At 41.8% G+C, this 22,719-nt stretch overlaps 2 protein-coding genes across 2 annotated transcripts in view; both read left to right on the top strand.

Annotated features, from left to right (window-relative positions):
- The window catches only part of hs2st1b (heparan sulfate 2-O-sulfotransferase 1b), a 72,393-nt gene that overhangs the window by 32,677 nt on the left and 16,997 nt on the right, over positions 1–22,719 (top strand). Inside the window, exon 2 of the mRNA XM_034235704.1 lies at positions 15,029–15,267. Within this exon, the coding sequence (XP_034091595.1) occupies positions 15,029–15,267 (239 nt within the window). The remainder of the gene's footprint in view (positions 1–15,028; positions 15,268–22,719) is intronic.
- Positions 10,679–12,959, top strand: LOC117559067. Its single transcript, XM_034235713.1, has 3 exons — positions 10,679–10,780; positions 11,316–12,206; positions 12,569–12,959. The coding sequence occupies exons 2-3, from the start codon at positions 11,916–11,918 to the stop codon at positions 12,914–12,916; spliced, it is 639 nt and encodes a 212-aa protein (XP_034091604.1). The 5' UTR covers positions 10,679–10,780; positions 11,316–11,915; the 3' UTR covers positions 12,917–12,959.

Genomic DNA, 22,719 nt, shown 5'->3' with positions numbered 1-22,719 from the left:
TAATCCCGGCTGATCTCGTCAGACAATGCAACATATACCTCCTGAGCTTTTCCTGTGAGAACGCACTGCAGCATCACAATCCACACATTCCTAGGCCACCTCAAGGTTGTTGCAACCCGTTCAAAAAGAATAAAAAAATTATCCACGTCCCTCTCACTGAATACTGGAATAAATCAGGTATATTTACCCACATCAAACTCATGAGGATGTGTGGAGCCCAACTGCTGAGTTTGGTGCGTTAATGTCGATAACTCCAGCTGCTTCAAACGAAGCATCCGATTAGACTCCTCCTCTAGTTTCCTGATTTCGAGATTACAGTCGAACTCCTTCTCTCTCAGTTTGTTGTCAATCTCCTTCTCTCTAATCATCAACTTTCGTAGCTCCAGCTGAAGCTGAAGCTCACTCATTGTCGGAGCGACCTCTGTTTCCTCGTCTTTAGATAAACAAGCAGCGCCCGCTTCCTCTGATAACACTTCCCGCTCTATCAGTGCAGCCAACAGCTGTTCCTTAATGACCTGCTTCTTGTGTTGTTTACTAATCGCAAATGTCAAATCTGCCTGCGATTACCCATAGTTGGGCTTTACTACAGGCGTTCAACTTCTCCCGAGTCGGACCACTAGCAAACCCCTCTAGATCAAACTCCATAACGCAAAATCCAACCTAAAGTCACTCCAAAGAAAAAAACAAAACTGAAACCAGCTAGGCTATCATTCTAGCCACCCTACACTGCACACACAAAGCAAAAATATATGCTGTCAATGGCCGTTCTAGAAATAAACACTCTCAGTACACCCCCATATGTTATGACCCGCCCCCCTACCAAGCGGTAGTGGCTCGTGGGAAGACCCGTAACATAAAAACAAACCACGCCAAACACAGAATATCGTTAACGACGGGCATTTATTGTCAGCACAGCCGTAACTTACATGCCTACAGGCAAAAAGGAACCAAGTCTGGAGGACGGCAAAAAATGTTTGTCAATCTTAAAAAATAATTTCCATGTCAAAAAAGTCACAGTTTGTCGTAAAACCTTTGAAATATACGACTAAGAAAGACTACAAATCCCAGAATCCCGGTCCTGTATGCTGGCTCTTACGGAACCGACTAACTCCCCTTGTGTGTTTGTACAGCTCTCAACATGCCCAGACTTGTAGTGATTTTCACCTCTTTTAATACTTTTCGCCTCATTCTGAAAGAAAGAAGTGAAATGTGCCAACGTGATGGCCGTCTTGGTGCGAGACGGGAGATGTAGTTCTTTGAGCGGTATCACACAAAAAAAAGTGTTACTTCACAGTTTTACGACACATTCTTTTTTTTTTTACTTGCAAAATTATCTTTTAAATTGACAAACATCATATGTGTAATTCATAGGGATGTAACGATATAGCGAATATCGCGGTATCGCGGTAAATAAACGTCCCAATACCGTCATGAGACTGACAAAATGTACCGCGATTTAAAAAAAAAAATGTTTTTTTTTTTTTTGAAAACACTTTTTTTTGTTTTAAACCTTTATTTAACCAGGTGGTACCATTGAGATCATCGATCTCTTTTTCAAGAGAGACCTGTCCAACATGGCAGCAAGTAGGTTACAACATGAACATAAAACAACAGAACACAAAAGGACATCGTATTTACAGGGCTACATTTACACACCTAGAGACATTGACAAGTACCAACAGTATATGTATATCTCGCCCTGTCAATAAGCCTCACCTTCTTGGCAAAAACTGTATTGTTTTTGAAGTGGTGGAGAGACAATGCACAGTTTGACCCACTGCTGTCACCCATGGCCAAAGCATATCTCTCCGTTCCACTGAGGTGGCGTTAGACTTTTTCGCTGTCCGTCATTTTGACAGACGGGATCGTAAAATGTCCGTCATAATCCCTTATTACCCGTCGGGTCTGAACAGTTCACGAGAGAGCACGCTCGTGAACTGTCAACGGGGGGGGCGGTGTTATGCCGTGTGTGCATGCACCTCGGGGGAGCGCGCACAGCGTAAAGCAAAACCTCCCAGACATGTATTGATCTGTACGGCAAAGTATGGTTTGGAAACGATATCATTTCCTTTTGGAGGGCATGCATAACACGGCATAACACCAGTATTGCTGCGGGGAAACGTTGGCGCTGTTCCGAGTTTGTTCTAATCTGTCAAAATGACAGACTGCTTTCAGGTTTTTTCGTCATCGTTAAATAAAATATTCGGTTAATGCGACAACTGCTGTCCCAGCAACATCAGTACCAAGCGAGAGAATTATTTATTCTTTTCCTTTGTTATTCAATATCGCGATAAATACCGTACCGTGGACTTGTTATCGCGATGTTATCGTACCGTGAGTTTTTGGTATCGTTACATCCCTAGTAATTCATGGCACAATTCAAACGGGATCGAAAGATAACGTTTCTCTCGCCATTAGCCGCTTTCACACCAAGTACTTTGCCGTACTTAGTGCCGGCACTTAGTACCTCAGGGCACTAAGTACCAATCACGTTCACACCGGAGTACTTTTCTGAGGGAATATTACACAAATGAGCTGCTGACCTCACTTCGTCTTCTTCTGCTTTGGGTTTACTGGCAGGCCGCAAACAACTTCACTGTGTATACTGCCACCCGAAGTCCCCGGAGTTGGGGACTGGCTTCAGTAGAAGCTGCTGGGACTCCCACCTTCCGAGTAAATCGCCAGAACGCAGACACCTCCTCATCACTCCACCCCTCCCATGTTTTTTTTTGTGTTGCCATAAGTTATTCTCTCTCTGTTGGTGCGCGGGGCTAATGTTAATAATGCTAATACCAGTAAATACAATGGCGGCTTCAAAACACTTTTCAGAGTTTTACGGGGCGTGGTTTGAAATTCGCTTAGCCAATATAAATTGGTACTTTTTTGGTACCACCTCCCTAGCAGGCACTAAAAATGGGGGTAAAAGTTCCCGGCACTTAATAATAATAATAATAATGCATTACATTTTTTTTATTAGAGCGCTTTTACAGGTGCTCAAAGCGCTTTACAAGTACACATTACACATATTAGACATGTAAGAGTCATTACTGTGGACATTACCCACAGACATTACCCACTTAGTACTCTTTTTGGTGTGAACGCGACATAAGGGGTACTAACGGAACTAAACGGGAAAAGTACGGGGAAAAGTACTCCGGTGTGAACGCGCCTACTGACTTCAATACATACTTTGTCCGAAATAAGGTCCCATGGAGATCCCCCGGAAAGGGAGTGACTTCGCCTCTCTATAATGCACTCAAGAAGTGCCAAATGCATCACAACAAACAGACTGTCACAAGGCTCCTCTGTCCTCTCAGTGTCAGACAGTGAAGTGCCGTCAGTACAAAATGCTACACAGCTGATCCAACAGACACTCACAAGGCCCTTTCAGTAATTGTGTTCAATTAACATTGCAGTGGAGACGGGGAGGCTCTTTTAATTATGCCTCCTCACAATATTATCATTGAAAGATGAATTACTTGTTTCTATGTTATTGTATTTGAAGTACTTTGATGCATTTCTTAATTATGACTAAATTCTACAACTACTTGTTCATTCACACAACAGATGTACCTTTTAATTTAATTGTTGTGTTTGTAGCCTGTCATCTGCTGTGTGTGCCGCTAAATGAATATAACAATAAGCATCAACTGACTTTTGGCTAATTTAAATCCCATCATATTGATTCAGGTTAGAAACACTTGCCACAAATGAACATGTTATATATTGGTCCTTTTTTAAAGGTTATAATCAATCATTTTAAATATCATAGTTTGACGGCTTGTTTAGGATACAGTATACTCATTATTAAGGGTGCACCGAATGGGAAATTCTTGGCCGAAACCGATACCGAAAATAGGAAACAGTTGGCCCGAAAACCGAATGCCGAAAGGCCGAAAATGATTAATATATATATATAATGTATACATTTTTTACCAATGTTGTTCAGCTACCTGATTATGGAAAAAGACATGATTATGGCAAAACTTAACTTAAATAATAATCACTATTATGGGTCCATAACACATGTATTCAGCACTTTTGAATGCATACAGTACATTAATTCCAAGTCAAGTGCATTTTATTTTATAACTACAACAAAGTGCATTCAGAACAAAGCCAAGGTGCTTTAAAACGGCATAAACATCTAGGCCAACAGGCCTACAACTAAATAGTGTAAATAAAGACTGTAACAGCCAGGCCTTCAACAACAACAAATGCACCTATAAGTGCATGCATACAAATGTGCAAACTGGATAAATCCACATGAATGTAACTATTTACAAATGAAATTACAATTGAATTTCAAGAATCTGTAAATAAGGCTGTCTGTCCTCATAAGCAAAGCAGTAAACATTGTATAAAGATACATAAAGTGAAAACTGGATACAAGATCCACAATCAATTACAAATTAAATTACAATTTCAAGAATCTGCAAATAAGGTGGTCTGTCCTCATGAGCAATGTAAACAACATTGTATCATTTAGATACAGAAAGTACAATATATTGAACACTGTGCTGCTGTCATTTCCCCCTAATGATAACCTGAGATGGTGAATTATAACTCACAATGAAAATTGTTCAGGAAAGTAGGTATATAGTAGACATGTAGAACTAGATAAGCTTATGATAAGCCAGCCTTGTCTACTCATTAAGGAAAAGTGGGAGGTTCTTTTTAATGAACAGTAGCTTCTCTGTCATGACCGAAAGAACGAGATCGCGGATACAAGCGGCCGAGATGGGTTTTCTCCGCAGGGTGGCTGGTGTCTCCCTTAGGGATAAGGTGAGAAGTTCGGTCATCAGGGAGGGACTCGGAGTTGAGCCGCTCCTCCTTCGCGTCGAAAGGAGCCAGTTGAGGTGGTTCGGGCACCTAGTTAGGATGCCACCTGGGCGCCTCCCTAGGGAGGTGTTCCAGGCACGTCCAGCTGGGAAGAGACCAAGGGGTAGACCTAGGACCAGGTGGAGGGATTATATCTCTTCGCTGGCCTGGGAGCGCCTTGGGATCCCCCAATCAGAGCTGGTTGATGTCGCCAGGGAAAAGAAAGTTTGGGGCTCTCTGCTGGAACTGCTACCCCCGCGACCCGACCACGGATAAGCGGGAGAAGATGGATGGATGGATGGAGTAGCTTCTCTGCTTTATCAGCCATAAGTATGTTCCTCTTCTCATCAAGCACATGAGAGGCAGCGCTGAACAGTCTCTCGCTGTCAGTGCTTGTGCATGGAGCACTCAAATACTTGCGTGCCACCTTGGCCAGGTCAGGAAAGCGGTCTTGTTTGTTTCTCCAGTATCCAATAGGGTTCTCGCTTCTGGGGATGGGTACTTCTGAGAGATAATCATCTAACTGTTGAGCGGTTGAGCTTGTCACCAGCCTGGCATTTGAGAGGTTTGAGAGAATAAGATTTTATTTAAAATAGGGACAGTGCATAATGAACATTTAGTCAAATTTATTTACGCATGCAGACAAATAAAATCATCTGACATGTCAAAAAAAATTACAAGATTAAGAGCATATTACATGGCAGCACATACAGTACTAATACATATCACATTCAGTAGCACATAGTACAGTAAGTAATAGTGCTGCGTACCGGTACGCCGAACCGGTACTGGACTTGTAAAACGTTTCGGTTCAAATCCGGTTAAAACCGGAACGTCGGGAACCGGTACTTGGACTCGCAAAAAAACTAGCACTTACGTTTATTCTGGTGTCTGTGGTTATTTAAACATTCCCTGATAAACATTATTCAGCGTCAATAAATGAGTGCTAATCCCAGTGTGCTCAGTGTACAACATCACATGTCATTTCACCTTCGATTCACGGTTTGAAAACGTAGCATTTCGTCACATGCTAATGCTAACCGGAAGTGAAGCGTTTTCAGAATAAAAGTATTAAGTTAATAGTGTGAATTTCCGGGTTTTTCAGAATAAAACTGATTTAAATTAAATAGTGTAGTGCCAAGAGATATGGAGTCAGAGGCGGTGCAAGGAAGGTGCAAGAATAGTAATGTATTCACAAGCTGTAAAGGACATGTTGTCGGGTCGCAGCCCGGGTCGACAAGAGAGAGCCAAGAGGGCACACACTATTTATAGGTAACCGATAACATGTCCGTGTGGGAACAATAACCGCAACTGTAGTTCCAAGTTTGAATTATGTCCCAGTGGTTAAATAGGTGGTCACCACAATAGTGTATTTAATTCAAAATTACGCCATATCAACATTGATTTTAATTTCTAACAGTAGGCCTATGTATGTACATCACTATGTATGTATTATGTACTGTATAATGTATACATGTAGAGTTGTAGAAAAGACATGGTGTACAGACAGTACAGTACACTTTGACTGTACAGTCAGTCACTACAGTGTAGCCTATACTGTATAGTAGGTGTGTAACAGTGTAATGCGTATAGTCTACTCTACACTCTACCTTTCAGCAACGTTTTAGGGATTTAGGCTCAGTCAGCGCAGGGACTGTTTTGGTTACTTTAGTTTGGTAAATGAAATAAATGTTTGAACTTTGTAGTAGTTCACTGTAGTTGCTGTCATAAGTCATTTGTAGACTAAGTGGCAAAAAGTGTTTTTTTTACATTTGTACTTTGTAGAGAAATGTAGACACAAGTTGGAAGGGACCACAATAAACCTCACGAGTTTGAATTTGAGTTGATTATGAGTTAATTTTCAATTGATAATTAGCTCACAATAAGTTCACTTTAGTTACTCACACAACTTGACACAAGCCATGGGTTCAGGTCCGGACTTATAAGTCCGGACCTGAACCTCTGGACTTGAGTCCGGACCTGAACCTGAATGTGAGTCCAGGTACGCAGCACTACCAAGTCAGAACAGAGTAGCCTACCTATTTGGGGTAGTATTCTCTTCCATGATCTCGTTGAACATATCAGACAAGGAGGGTGGTTGCCCCCTCTCCTCCTCCTCCTCCTCCTCCTCCTCCTCCTCCTCCTCCTCCTCCTCCTCCTCCTCCTCCTCCTCCTCCTCCTCCTCCTCCTCCTCCTCCTCCTCCTCCTCCTCCTCCTCCTCCTCCTCCTCCTCCTCCTCTGCTGTAGACAGACAAGCCCTTTTTTCTGTGGTCTGCGTCACGTCTCCTGTGCTGTGCGCAGCAGCCTCCTCTCGTGGGTTCTCCTTATCCAACACAGCCTGGATCATGTCTCGTGCGCTTTGCTTTTTCCCCGCATCAAAATAATGATCTTTCTATCGCGGGTCAATTACAGTCGCGACAGTACAGGAGATCAGAGTAGATATCAGCAAAACGTGTGTTGACAGACTCCAAGAGTGTACTTTTCATAGTTTTTACTCCACGGTCCGTTTCAACCTCTTTCCTTAGAAGACGCTTTAGAGCCGCATGTAAAGGGATGACGTCTGATGCGTCAGATGAGCTAATCTTTCTATAGTTAGCTGTTCAAATGGGGCAAGAATGGAGAGAATGTTCTCCATTAAGATCCACTGGTTTGGAGTGAATGATGCAGGGAGATCATGATCTGTGCTGTATGTAGCCAAGGTTCGCTTTTGAGCAAAGAGGCTTTCCAGCATATAATAAGTACTGTTCCACCGTGTACTCACATCTTGTTGGAACCGTTTCGTTGTTACTCCAAGCTCATCTTGTATTGGCTCTAAGCGAGAATAGGCCAGTTGAGAATGTTTGAAGTGACCAACAATCTTTCTGCTTACGGCCAACAGATCTTTTACGCTGTGTTGAGCCAACACTTCCTCGTTCACAGCTAATTGCAGAGTGTGGGCCATGCAGCATATTCCACTCAGATTGCCTTCTTCCATAGCTTTAGTCATATTTCTTGCGTTATCACTGACTATTGCGTGCACTTTAGGTCGGTCGATATGCCATGTGTCGAACATATTGGCGAATGCCAAGGAGATGGATTGTGCTGTATGAGACCCCCCAAACTCTTGTGAATGCAGCAGAATCTTTTGCAGTTTAAAATCCTTGTCGATCCATTGTGCAGTTAGACTGAGCATACTGGTGATGCTTACGTCTGAGCTCCATATGTCTGTCGTGAAGCTGATGGCTGTAATATCTGTAGCCAAGAGCTCATGGATATGATTAGCAACGACATTGTACAGTTCAGGTAAGCACACGTCTGCTAAGTGCCATCTGCTAGGCAAGGAATAACGTGGCTCAATGTGCTCAATAAGCCTACCAGGGCTCGAGCTTAAGGACGTCCCGTCGTCCCGGGGCCGAAAAAAATAGTGTCGGGGAGGATAAAAAAAAAATGTGGGACGAATTTGGGACGAGAGTTCAAATTAAAATACCCTGCTAACTCTACTACGAACGGCGATGGAAATGAAACTGACTGCACGTTTTGTGTAGAACACTGTTATTAAACCTCCTTGTCAACATAAACACACACGCACAAAGCATTTAGCAACCCGCAAAATACACACACACACACACACAGTACGTAGCTACAGATGTGCCGCTGGCTGTCAGCCACTCGCACAGCTGGCTGTGATGCCTCGAGCTCAAACACACTCAGAACGTAGCTAGACACGCGAATTCCTGTCCCGCGAATTTGCGGGTCTAGCTCAAGTGGCAAACTCTGGGGAACAGCCGGGAAGCCAAGACGGAAGTGCCACACACTGCAGTTCATACATGGGCCGCTAGAGACTGGCTGCAGAAAGGAGCAATTTCCATAGACCCCCATGTTAAAATGCCCAACTTTACAGCAGAAAAAAACATGTTTCTACCCATGGATGCAATAAATATTATTATCGATATAGTTAGATTCCACCTTCATGATTATGAATCTGTGAGTGAATTGTTTTCTAACACGACCCTTTTATTTATATTATGCCTCACTGTCAGCTAACAGCAACTTGTCCACTCTGCTAGGCTACAACCATAGAGGCTACAACGTTAGTTAGTCATAGTACTGCACTTGACCCTTTAGCTTTAGCCGTGTTCGTGGTGATTGTGCCTTTTAGGGAATATTGTTACAAATACCAGACAATTAAAATGTCGTGCTGTGCGCTTGAATGTACTAACAGAACTTCCAAGAAGTCTAAAATGATAATATTATACATGTTAACCCCGTTCACAGGTGTTTGTGTGCTTGGTAGCTTAGCTTGTTATAGTGATGGGAATTCCGATTCCCTTCGGGGACACAAATCTTTTGATTCAGTTCACTTGAAAGATTCGTTCACTGATTCGTTCACCGGTTCGCGAACGACTTCTGGTGATTTGCACGTTCGCGAACGATTTGTCTTTGTACTTAATTCGTTCAGTGAGTCTTCACTACTGCCGAAGTCCGTACAAGAAGTTTGCTGGCGTAACATTTATGATATTAAAACACATTTTACACCTCACCTTGTTGCCCCATGAATTATGCTCTGGGAATAGGCTACATATTATTTAAGAAATATAATTGGCCATTGTTAAATCTCTCATACATTTGTGCCTGACTATACGATGTATTACAGCAGGCTAGCACGTTATACTTTCAAACCCATGCACGTACTATGTGGCCTAATTAAAATCCCAAAGCATTAAACTCCATTTGGCCGAGTTCAAAGTGAATAAAACAATATATCCTCTACATCGGTGACGATTTATTCATATTCTATAGTATGTACCCATCTATGTTTACCTTTAGCTAGCGGCTAAGCTAGTGGGACGCTACTGAGCCCAGCTATCCACCCTCTGAAGCTTTTAGGGCCGACAGGGAGAGGAGAATGTCCCGCTAACGCTGTGTGTGTGTTTCACATTAGCGGGACGCTATGGAGCTCAGGTATCCGCCATCTGAAGCTTTTAGGGCCGACAGGGGGAGGAGAATACAACGCTGTGTGTATTTATCGCTAAGCTAGCTGGACGCTACGGTTCAGATATCCGTCCTCTTTATTGCGGACAGGTTGAGGAGGATGTCCCGCTCCTTTGTGTGTGTGTGTGTCGGAGCTCAGGTGAGAGGGCTCTGATTACAGTACACTGTAGGAAACAGTTCTGAACTGTTTCCGCCAGTTCTTTAAGTTCGTCGTTCGCGAACAGCTTCTCTTTAGCTTTTGGCGGAAGGCGGCGACTCAAACAAACAAATCGTTTTGTGGGAGGAATCAGTTCATCTCGTTCACTTCAAAGATTCGTTCAAAAAGAACGAATCGTTCGCGAACGACCCATCACTAGCTTGTTACTTATTAGCCAGCTAAGGACGTAACCCTTTATGCATACATATACATTTTAGTTTATGATTCAGCCTTGGGTAAGACTTTTATAGTCTATGGCTATGACGCCCATAATGCTAAACGGGAGCAAATGTTAATAGGGGACCCAATTATCCCAGTGGTGGCCGCCGGAGCTAACGGAGCCGCAGGGGGCTAGCTCCAGCCGGCGTCCCGGAGCTAGCCCACTGCGGCTCCATTAGGTCCGGGCGGTGGAGTCCGTCTTTTCTCAACGTGTGAATGACAAGCATTAAGAATAACAAAATATAGCTAATTCTCTTGCAGATTGTCTCATTTGATTATAAATGTAACGTTTATATAGGGGAACTACACTGTTAGCAGTAACTTAGTATGCATGTATTTCATGTTAGCTTAGCTTCTTAGCCAGCTCTGTTTACTTCCAGTTCGGAGGCAGCAGGTCCCGCCTCGGCTCCGCCTCTTTGCCCTCATTTGGAGCAGGCGGGATTAGACTCTGACGTCACAGTCGAGCCGTTAGTGGCCGACTCCGCCTACTAAGGGCTTCACGGCAACTCTGCAGAATCCTATGACCTAAGGACAACCACAGCTGTAACGGGGAATTCAACCCAAGTCAATAAGGTAAGCTTGCTCGTATTAATGTTAACGTTACCAGTTAGTTAACTAACGTTAGACTGATGTATTGTTAACACTAGCTAACCAGCCAGCAGCCGTTTTACAGTGAGTGAGATGACGATAACGTTACCTTAACTATGAGGAGTCAAAACTCCGCAACAGCTCAGATCATGTTACTAACTTTAACCACTTATTTATTTACTTACTCCTCTTCATCCCCTATGGGTAATAAGGCTGAGATGAGAACTCTCCATCGCATCCATCCTTATGCTGCACCTCTCCCCATGTACTAGGGATGGGTAGTGTGCGAGGGGGGGGGGGGGCAGTTTACACACTCGCGGCTGCTACATGCAACACACACACACACACACACACACACACACACACACACACACACACACACACACACAACACACACACACACACTATACAATTTTTTTTTTTAAATGTATGCAAGAAAAAAACAGCATGTATTTTCTGTAAATCCATGTGAGTATAGGCTGCACACTCTATTGTTCAACTTTTACATTTCTATTTGCAGGTTGCCTCAAATGCCTCGAGCTCAAACAAATATGAGGCAAAAAGAAAACGCAAATGGTTGCCGGAGTGGAAGAAAACCTTCCCATTTGCTGAATTTGATGCAGAGACAGGCATGATGTTCTGAAAAAGCTGTCGTGCTTTTCCCAGTCTTGCGAAAGGGAACAACCTTTTCGTTGGTGTGGGTGGTGGCAAAATCCGGATAAATCACTCCAAGAACACAGCAAAACGACATCACATTCTGACTGCGAAGGCGCTCAGGCTGCGAAAGTAAACCCAAGCGGAACATCCATGGCTTGTGTCCTACAAAAGATGTCAGAGAATGTCAGAGAAAAGATGACAAAGCTATTTAATATAGCTTACTTTGTGGCAAAAGAAGAAGCCCCCTTCACCATGTTTCCAAGCCTAGTTGACTGGAGCTGTCAGCGCTTGACAGCATAAAATCAGTGCCTCTGCTGGCTGAATTAAAGGAGACACTGAATGGTGTCTACAAGCACTACTCCCACTCTGCAAAAGCTTCCCGTGAGCTCCATGCACTTGGGAAAGTGATGGGCATAAATGTGGTAAAATCAGGTAACATTGATGGACAAGATGGCTTCCACATATGTCCAGGGCCCTTGAAGGTTTGGTGAAAAACTTCAAAGTTACCCTGGTTCACTTTGAGAACCATGCTAGTGATCCAAATGACAGGGAGGCAAGTGCCTTAATGAAAGGGAGAGCACGTGCCATTCATCGGTCCCTGACACAGTACAAGATGGTGATGTTCATTCACTTGGTGTTGGACATTCTTCAGGAGCTGAAGCAGCTCAGCCTGCTGTTTCAGAGGGATGGACTGACCTTGCAGATGGTCTCTGATGGACTTCAAACGACAACATTGTCACTTGTAGCCATGCAGGTCAGTAACATTTTTTTTGATTAATTGTTGAATATTAACAATTGAATATATAGGAATTGGTAAAACTGGTATTTATATAATCCCTATATATGAAAAACTGTAAAGATATTTTGTCATTTGTGATTATATTATTGAAAAACTGTGGAAGTATTTTGTGCTGTTATTATATAATAAGAAATATTTTAAATGTCAATAATGTACGCCTGGAAGTCTAGACATTATCAACATCATCAGAGTAAATATTCCATATTATACACATTTCAAATATTTATTATTATAGTCACAATATAACATACTTTAAAACGTTTTCATTTTATGGATTACAATGAGTAAAATGTTTTTTCTTTTTATTACAAACCTAGACAGACCCAGACCCAAGGCTCCAGAAGGTACTGGATGAGGTTGGACCTGGAAACACCTGGCAGAATGTCCAGCTCAACAGGAGGGAAACGGACAATTCCACCTTCAACTCACTAAAGCTCCGCCTCATTAACGACCTGTGCAGGTTTCTGTCAGCACGCTTTGGGAATCTGGAGACAGGGATTCTGAAGGCAACCTCCACCCTCTTTGATCTGTCTAACTGGCCAGAAGACACAGCTGAACTGGCGACATTTGGCAATGCTGAGCTCATGGAATTCAGGGAGCATTTCCAATCCATCCTTGCAGAATGCGGGGACTTTACTTCTGGAGAGGCAGCTAAGAGAGAGTGACTTGACCTGAAAGTCCTCGTACAGCGTCACTACAGGCACATTGAACCCCAGGTGCTGTGGCAGAGGCTACTTACGGGTGCTATTGGAAGGGAAGACCAGTTTAAGCAAATGAAGGTCATAGTGGAGATCACACAAGTGCTCCCCATGAGTTCATCTTGCTGCGAGCGTGGATTCTCCAGCATGAAGATAATTAAGTCAGACTGGAGGTCTTGCTTGTCTAACGAGATGCTTAGCTTCCTCCTGCACATCTCAGTTCATGGCCCTACTGCACAGCAATTCAATGCAGAGAAAGCGGTCACCAAGTGGTGGAGTAGTGGCTGCAGGACCAGAAGGCCCCAGTTCCAAGACTAATTAATATGTCAAGGTCTCCTGACTGTGTTACAGTCATCCTGGTTACTGGTTACTCTGGGTTCTGTCTTCAGAACAGCGTGTTGGATTTTTGTTAATTGGATGGGACTTGATAGGATTACATTTGGAGTAACTTTCTTGTTTGTGTGTTTTTAAAATATATTATTTGTTTATGTGTTTATCTGATTTACTCAAATAAAAAGGTTGATGAATTATCATCTAATGATTTGTATGTTGTAATTATGTTAAAGGTAACTTTGAATGATTTTAACTAATGATAATGTAGAAAAACTAATATTTTAAATTTGGGACGGTCCACATTAATTTCGGGACGGCTTAGATTGTATTTCGGGACGGTTCCGGGAGGATGGTGAAAAAAGTTAGTCGAGAGCCCTGAAGCCTACGAAATTCAACGTCCTGTACGACAGAAAACGGTTGATCATCCATGGCGATGCATTCCATTAACTTCCGAGTAATGCCCTTTGCCTTGGGACCATCACTGGGAAACTTTTTTACCTTTTCAAAAGGGGCCGCCACAGAAGGAGTCGGGGTGCTGGGAAGGACTTTTTTTTTTCTGTGCGCTAGTGATTTGATCATACTCCGCATATTTGTCCGGGTGTTTTGATTTCAAGTGGTGGAGTAATCCCGAAGTGGTGAAAGTATTTGCAATTACACCCCCTCGAGAAAGGTCAGCTGAACACATTTTAAAAATCGCAATCCGCGCCTCTTTCTCTGATATTTTGAAATATCCTTTCGGCCGAAAGCCGAAAGGGCCTTTTTAACCATTTTCGGCCGATAATTTTCGGTGGCCGAATATTCGGTGCATCCCTACTCATTATTGTATGTCATTGTGTTGTCCACCATATTTCTTTCCTGATGATGATACGCTGAATGCAACAAATCCATGTTGCAATCAGCAGGGGGAGAGTTAGCTAACATTAGCTGGACAGGGGTTCCATAGAGTTCAATTGTGGGGCCTTCAAGCTCAGTTCATTGATAATTACTATTGGGCAATTGTAAATTACAACGTTATCATGATGGTTTCAATTTAAATCCTGTGAGAAAGTTACATTAAATTACAATTTATTTAGCTGACACTATCCAAAGAGATATACACTTACATACTGTAGATATGCCTATAAGAGCAATTTAGGATTAAGGACACTTTGATATGTTGACTGCGTGGCTAGGGATCGAACCACTGACCAGTTTATTGGTAGACACTCATCTACCCCATGAGCCACAGCAGCACACAAATACAATAATCACAGTTGTTTGAGGAAGATGTTTTCAAAGCAATGTAAAATAAATATGAGAAGGGAAATTACGACCTGTTTAACTTCTGGACATCATGAACCAGTATACAATAAATAAGGGTTTTACCATGGTTTTGAATTGTAGAAGTTTTAATGGTAATGGTATGGAATAGGACTTGGCAATATGGCCTAAAAATAATATTGCAATAATTAAAGGCTATATCGCAATATTTTGAAATCCCTTTCCATAACTATCACACCAGTATGAGATTATTAAATGAAGACATTAAGGGCTATTTATGATGCTCCAGACTGACCCTACTCCTGTGTATCTGTATCAAATAAAGGAATTATATAATAGTTACATTAAACTGGAAATAATTTACATCTTACAATATTAACACATGATATACACATCTTTTCAGTCTGTGATACATCGAGTATATTCTGAATATCGCCCAGCCCTAGTATGGTACTTCATTTCAGTTTTTGTGACTTCCCTGTACAGAAAGGACCATTGCCAGACACCAGCTGGCAGAAGTGGAGCAGCGACACAGTGAAGACTTGGGGAGGGAATCCCCTCCACTGGCAGAAAAAGACGATATGGTCATCATCTACAACAGAGTGCCCAAGACGGCCAGCACCTCCTTCACCAACATCGCCTACGACCTGTGTGGGAAGAACCGCTTCCACGTGTTGCACATCAACACCACCAAGAACAACCCAGTCATGTCCATACAGGACCAGGTGAGAGATTCTGCACACCGCTGTATCTACAGTAAGTCAATCAAGCTGATCACATTCAAAACATGATGGCTCATAGTTATTACTGGACCAATTCTTGTATTTGTGATTTAAAGCCTACTGTTATCACCCTTCAATTACATTAAAACTTCTTCAAACACAATCTTCATTTTGAATAAAATGATTAAAAGTATTTTCAAGTAAAAGAAAACATTTGAATGAATACAAATGTTCAACACATAGCCTCCCTTTGTGTGGCAAGCAGGAGAGGAAAATAAATGTTATTCTTTCAATACTTTTTGAAGTTATTGGAAATCTTTGAAACAATCCTATGCAGCAACCATTATGAATCTCATTCTACAAATAGTATAAAAAGAATAGCATTTATATCTGTACTGTGCACAAACATATAACATTACACTTGTTAGACGCTTTTATCCAAAGTGACTTGCATACATTAAGTATGGGCAATCCCCAAAGGACCAATTTGGGGTGAAGTGTCTCCAGTGGGGATGGAACCAGTGGTCTCTTCATTTTTGCAGAGCTGTATCTGTAATTATACAAATATAATATATTATTATTATATAATATTTGACTTACTACAACAAAGAAACAAAGACAGAAGAGTTGTTTGTTATCAGAACAGAATGGAAGCTATAGCCTTTTCACGCTCTGTCTCCAAATTTCAAGTCATTTAAAGAACATTTCTTTGTTTGATTAAGAATTTGAGAATCAGTGTTATCAGAATTTCTTTGTTACAGCAGCATAGATGAAAAAATAAAATAACACACTTCTAGATAAAAAGGCATGCACATAGTATTCAAAATAAAAAATTACAATTTACAAATAAGTACCGTATGTAGCAGCAGTATTTATAAAATAAAATAAGTGTAACGTTATAGAATTAAGTGTGGTGGCAGGTAGAGAACAGTAGTACATTTTTTTTTTAATATAAATGTACATGTACATTATAGCATACAGATTCTTGTTGGAATGGAATAATTAAGAAGTAGCAGCCAGTAGTAATAATAATATTAGCTAGGAACATATTGCAAATATGTGTTAACGTAGCCTGACCGCCTGACTGCTGCAGGGAGGAAGGACCTGCGGATACAACTTTTAACTGTTTGGGACAGTCCTAGTTTGTTTTAGTTGATTTTTTTTGATAAAATATAACAAATACTTCAAAACTCACATATGGTGGCAGAAATGTAGGGATCCATTTTTGGTACATTTTCAGGCTGTTTTTGATTTTATAATGGGTGTCTATGGGAGGGACTCTTCAGGGGTGAGTGCGTGACATGGCGCGTTTCCACTGCAGGCCTCGCTCGGCCTCGCTCGGTTTGGTTAGGCCTTATTAGGCCCGGCTCACTTTAATGCTGCGCTTCCATTACAGTGTAGGAACTGGGGAAGTTACTATAGTAACGCAGTGTAGGCGGAGCCGTGACGTCATCTTCAATGAGCGCCCCAGAAAAACAACACAGCCGTTAGCTCTTAGCACTCAGAGCTCACAGCTCTTCATATCTGTTCAGAAACTAGACAAAAGTTAAACAAGTACAAACCACAGACTGCCTGTGTCATGGCGAATACAGTCGCTGGTTTATTTATGTCTGTATAGGCCGTTGTTGTGAGTGTGGACGGTCGGAGCATATATAACGTTAGCTTAGCCAAGCTCCATTTAGAAAACACCCATTTTAAAAGGGTGTTTCGCCTGCCGTCTGTCTGCATTAATTCATGGTTTTTACTAACCGGTATCAGTATGTTGTTACTTCAGCAACATTTTGAAACGTGTATTACAATTAAATCACGGTCAAATATGTTCATCTTGTTGTAGTTGTAGCCCCCTTGCCAGCGATTCTCTCTCTAGTTTAGCATACTCAGCCCGACTCAGCCTGGTTGTTCCTGGCCCTAGAACCACGATTTTATGGGACCAGAAAAACTGTGAATTAGGACCCGCTAGCCGGTACTAGGCCAAGTGGAAACGCAACCAAAAACGGGCCCCGCACGGCTCGGCACGCTTAAAGTGAGCTACCCGCTGCAGTGGAAACTCGCCATTAGAGTGTAGAGCAGGGGTGCCCAACCAGTCGATCGCGAGATGTGTCTAAAAATAGTTATAATATAATTATAGTAATGTGAAAGCCTTTACTCTGAAAATGTATGTCCTGTAGATCCACACATTCACCACAAACCCACATTCAGGACTGTGAATTTTAAATAATTTAACTCCTGAATATCTTAACACAAAACAATAAAAATAATTGTTATTTATCAAGATCTAGCCATTTATGAAATAGCTTTCTTAATAACTATGTTTTAGTGACGTTCAAGATCATTAAACATGACTTAAATTGTTAGTATAACCTTAAGAAATGAATTGCACATAATAATTCCCACGGAGCTGTGAGCACTTATACATTTATTTGATGCTTTTCCACTCATTCTTCCAGTTCTCCGTTTTCCTGTGTTGAAATCGACCAGCTGTGAAGGTGGGGGCGGGGCTTTTATACGCAAGTAGTGAAAACACTTCCGCGTAGTCTGCTCTCCTGTATCCTCCCTCACCCCTCCTTGACTCCCCCGTGTGCATTTCAAGTATTGGGACGTCCTTCAACATGGCGTGTCTTGATCGATTTCCGGGTCAAGTCCCGGAGGAGGGGAAGAGAGGAGTCGAGGAGGGGTATTGAGATGAACCTCGTGTCAACAGGAGTGACGCACACACAAAAGACCGCAATTATGGCAGAAGCAAAAAAGCCCAAAATATATAATTTTCACTCCGAGTGGGAGGATGATTATTTTTTTGTTTATTCCAATTCAAAGTCCGTCTCATCTGCAATGTGAGCGTGGCTTTACCAAAGAAGGGTAATTTAGAGCATTTTAAAACGGTGCACAAACGCTACAAGACGGAATTCCCTCCTAATTCTGCCCTACGCTCTTCTGTTTGTTGCGTGCATATACAGACTTAAACATGTGAATACATAATTATAGGTTTGTGAATGTTTAATTCATAATAAGTTGTGAATTTTAAGAGATGAGATTGTTTCATTTAATATTTTAAGTTTTGTATCCCGTGGGAACACCTTCCCGTTGGAGTATCACAGAACGGCCGGTCGTTAAGGGCCGGCTCAATTCGCTGACGGCCGTTTATGTTTTTAAATGGCATCATTTTCGCTAGCACCCCCCGTTGACAATTCACTAGTAACCCCCCCTCCCCCCTCTATTTGGACTGGTAGATCTCGGCAGACTGGCAACTTTAATAGTAGCTCTTGGTTTAAAAAAGGTTGGGCACCCCTAGTGTAGAGGGCCTTAAAAATCTTCGGGAAAAAATATTTTAAAACTGCAAAATATACACTCGGGAGATTTCGGGAGCATAATTAGTCTGGCCTGCTGAATTGCCTTCATCATATCAGACGGACCCACCGTTCTGGCCCAATAGTGATCTGAGTGACAAAAAGTCCACCTAGCTCCCATGTTAAATTTGTCCGGAACTTTCTTCAGAACAGAGAGAAGTAAACTTTAGACAACCTGCTCCTATCTTCACATTTTACACACAAAACCCCAACAAAAAACATATATCAGTTAATTGGGGTTCCCTGATGCTCACTTTCTGGTCATTTTTTATAGGAGCCATAGTCTTTGAACAGGTGGCAAAATTGTCAGATATAATCCTCAATGCATTCTTAACCTGTTGAACCCCATCGACCCGCCCCCGGGCGGAAAAAACGCATCATCTGCAGGAAACAGCGTCTGAGGGCTTCTTAATATTTAATAAACTATGAATGTTTTACATCCATGTAACGGGAAGAAACTCAGCTAACTGATGATATGAACCATTTCTAGCAAAGAAAAACACAAGACTAACGATGAGCCTCTGAATCTGCCCTGAGCGAAAAAAAATCGTAATGCCGTTATTACAGAACTCTAGCTATACCGATCGATATACTTATTGGATCTGCACAAACAAGTTTAGATAACATCCTGAGAGTCCACAGATTATAGAAATATAAGGATCATCACTGAGTGATCAGAACTCGTGACAGGGGCAGCAAATACAGACAACACACGGAGATATGCTCACTTTAGCTGTTATTCTGATCAAAAGTCGTGTTCAATGGCATTAAAACGAGAAAAAACGTGGCTGAAGGTTAATCCAATGTGTCTCTTGTCACATGTCTCCTTTGAAAAAATTATGGATAATCCATAATTCCATTTTTATGCAAAAATCGGAGAAAAAAAATTAGCTGCTAATGGTAGCCACCAGAGGTTGGCACAGCTTCCTGTTTTTCTACGCATCACTCTCACTCCTTATTTGGTAACCTGTGTGTGTATGTGGAACTTTCCCTCGATTCCATTGGCTCTTAAAAAGAGATGTCATTCATCAAAATCGACCAAGGGGGGCCAGAGATAGGTTAAATCCACCCAAATGACCCCAGAAGTGGTTTTTCTTTTGCTAAATCTCTCTAAAAAGATCACATTTCACTTGTTTTGCATCAATCTTGATACAGGGTACTTATTATATGTTGTACTTTGGATTCCTAAAGCTTGTAGTCTACCATCCCATCATTCAAGGGTGGTTTTCACTATAAGTAAAAAATATTTTTTGGACGGACACTATAATTTACAGTTTTTTACTATGTTCAATCTGAATTTTCTTTAAAATAAAAAACATCTATATTGATTCTGTGACTTTTCTACATCCAACTCACAGGTTTATCATTACTTTGAGAAAAAAAGATTATTAATTTTCCCCTTTTTAAAAGTGTAGTTATGGTAATTTGTTCTGGAAATCTCATTTTTTGAGCCTGAGACCTGAAAAACAGGCGTGGGGTTTAACAGGTTGATGGGACTCAGTGCTGCAGTTGGTAACCATGGTGTTGCTGGGCAGATTGAAACCTTTGATCTCTGGGCTCACACAGGTGTTATGATTATTTGTTATGATTGGGTGCTCAGCACAGAAACAAACACTGACAAACACACTGGACTTTAACAGACTGTCTCAGCCTATTATTTGTTATAGTCTGATGGAGACTTCATACTGACTTCAACATGTTCCACATATGTTATACATTATTGGTGTATGGTTTTAGTAGAAAAGTTTGCAGTCAAAATATTCTGCTGCTTTCCCAAGCCTTTTTACTTTATTTTCTCTTCTTAATACACATTAATTCACTACTTACATCTGATAACTCCTTCAGCCTACTTTCAGCTACAGAAACTATTACATTATTCAGCTATTTCAGGACATTGAGGCTATACATGTTGTTGTTTATACCTTTTTTAAACCTTATCTTTTGAATATTAAGCTTCTTCACTATTTTTCCTACTCTTCCAGTTTAACATTTCACTTTCAAGTTTTCAACAAAGTCATTGCAATGCATTTGAGCTGTAACAATTTTGATTCAAATCATTTCACTTTTCTGCATTTCTCCGCTAAGTTCAGAAACACACTTACTTGGTTTTTGTAGCTAAAAGCAGCTGCAGCAGGGTTGCCAACTCTCACGTATCTGGCGTGTGACACACGCTCTCAATCTCACACTCTCACGCTGCCCAAACTATTCTCACGCCAAAAACAAGATGAACCGGCGATCGTTTTTGGTTGGTTATTTACGATGTTGAATTGACAGCTGCTTTAGCTGTTGATCCGCTCCCTCCCCGCCCCCTCCCCGCCCCCACCACTCTTAACAACATTAACAGACAGCAGAGCAGTGGGAGACTGTGGGTATTTCTCAATCGCGAGTACGCTTGCTTGGTAGCACATGTCTGCCGAGCATCTTGCTTCAGAAGCGAGGCAAGAATACTTCCTGGCATTCGGAAAACAAAGAGTGGAACAGGCTAGCAAGTGTGCAGCATGGATGTATAATAAGAACTGGATACAGCGTGGGAGGCGGGGCCTCATTCATTCCTATGAGAATTGCTCAATGGCGCATGATGACAAAATGGCCCAACTTTTGAGAGAGCGAAACGTCACAGATTACCCAGCATGCCTGAGAAGTACCCGTATGTGCATTCATAGAGCATGCGCAACTTTAACCACGCCGCCCAAAAGGCTCGTTCACATTAAGCACGTGCATTTGCGTACACGTAACAGCACCGCGCGTTCATGACAGCATGGTACTGGATTTATATTAACGAGGCGGCAGTTAGCAGCTAGCGGCTAGCTAGTAAATGATGCTAAATTACACATCAATCGTTATGTACTTTTATATTACGCTGACATCAGGATCTAGTGATATCCAAGCAACAGAGCTTCATTTAGCATGATACTTGTGTGGGTTGTACATGAAACCACTTGGTAATATATAAAAATGTATATGTTGAAGCCTGTTATGAACAATTGTGAGTTAAAACTTTATCTAAAAAGTAAAGCTGATGATGGATTACTGTGGTGGAGTTAAAATAACAATATCATATTTCTTTTTGAAATGTGATGGAGTAAAAGGATAGTAACTGTGATTATTCATGTTAAGTAGCCCACAAGTAACTAAAACAATTGCAAGTGCAATAAGAAGCTACAGCTACAGGAACGTTAACCTACGTCGGTAATATTAACTTTATTTAATACAACATTTACATCATACAGCCCATGTAGTATAATATTTTACAAATGATGAATTACAGCAAACATGTGCAATATATCCATTATTACAGCTCCGTGGGATGACAGTAAGGCGATATGGGTCCGTTGTTATTGTGCATCCATGGATAAAGAGAAACTCATGTAGTAACACGTAACACGTAACATGAACGTGCAGGGCGGCGCGGTCCCGTGGGTTAGATGCGCGTTCATAATGCCGAGGGAAATACCTCTCAGAATAACGGTATTAGCAAATTTTTACAACTTGAGGAACAAATGTTTTTAATAAGGGCTATACAAACGTTCATACTGGGTAGTTTATTTAGTTTAAAAAAAATGATCCAACGAGTTACAGACCACTCTTTCCCAATGTAAGTCAATGGGAAAAAGTGTTTCCGGGCCCAGCAACCAAAAGGAAGTGTAGTACCGCCGTTTGACCAGCACGAATATTCTCATCAGACTCCGGCGCACTTCCTGGGGGCTTGGTGTGCAGGTGTGTTTCATATGAGAGGCCCCGCCACAGATTTGGGGAAATTGGTCCGTGCGCAAAGCATTGTGGGGATTTTAAGACCGGAGTCTACACATGTGCAGCCTCGAAATTTCTCCTAACGAAGTACGCCGGGCTCGGTAGAATTCCAAGTATGCTGGAGATTGGAACAGTACTTTGGCGGCACTCGATGACGTAGTATGCTAAGTTTGTTTGCCCCTGTTCTGCTTGAAAGCAAGTAACTGCGCTCTTGCAAACTGTTAAAACAAACGCTTCAACTTGTACAATTTTGAATCTGTATTTTTGAATATCGATCTTAAATTGGCGTGACGTTGAAGTCGTGCGACCCTGCTGTACTCGGCTGTAGTTCAAAATCTTCAGTGAAAGAGTGAAGCAGAAT

The sequence above is a fragment of the Gymnodraco acuticeps genome, unplaced genomic scaffold, assembly GCF_902827175.1.
Source record: "Gymnodraco acuticeps unplaced genomic scaffold, fGymAcu1.1, whole genome shotgun sequence".
Lineage (NCBI taxonomy): Eukaryota > Metazoa > Chordata > Actinopteri > Perciformes > Bathydraconidae > Gymnodraco > Gymnodraco acuticeps.
This window is presented reverse-complemented; position numbering and strand designations above follow the sequence as displayed.

Coding starts and splice junctions, on each gene's coding strand:
- LOC117559067 (XM_034235713.1), top strand. CDS start 11,916: ATGTCCAGGGCCCTTGAAGGTTTGGTGAAAAACTTCAAAGTTACCCTG. Junction 12,207..12,568: donor TGTCACTTGTAGCCATGCAG/GTCAGTAACATT, acceptor TTACAAACCTAG/ACAGACCCAGACCCAAGGCT.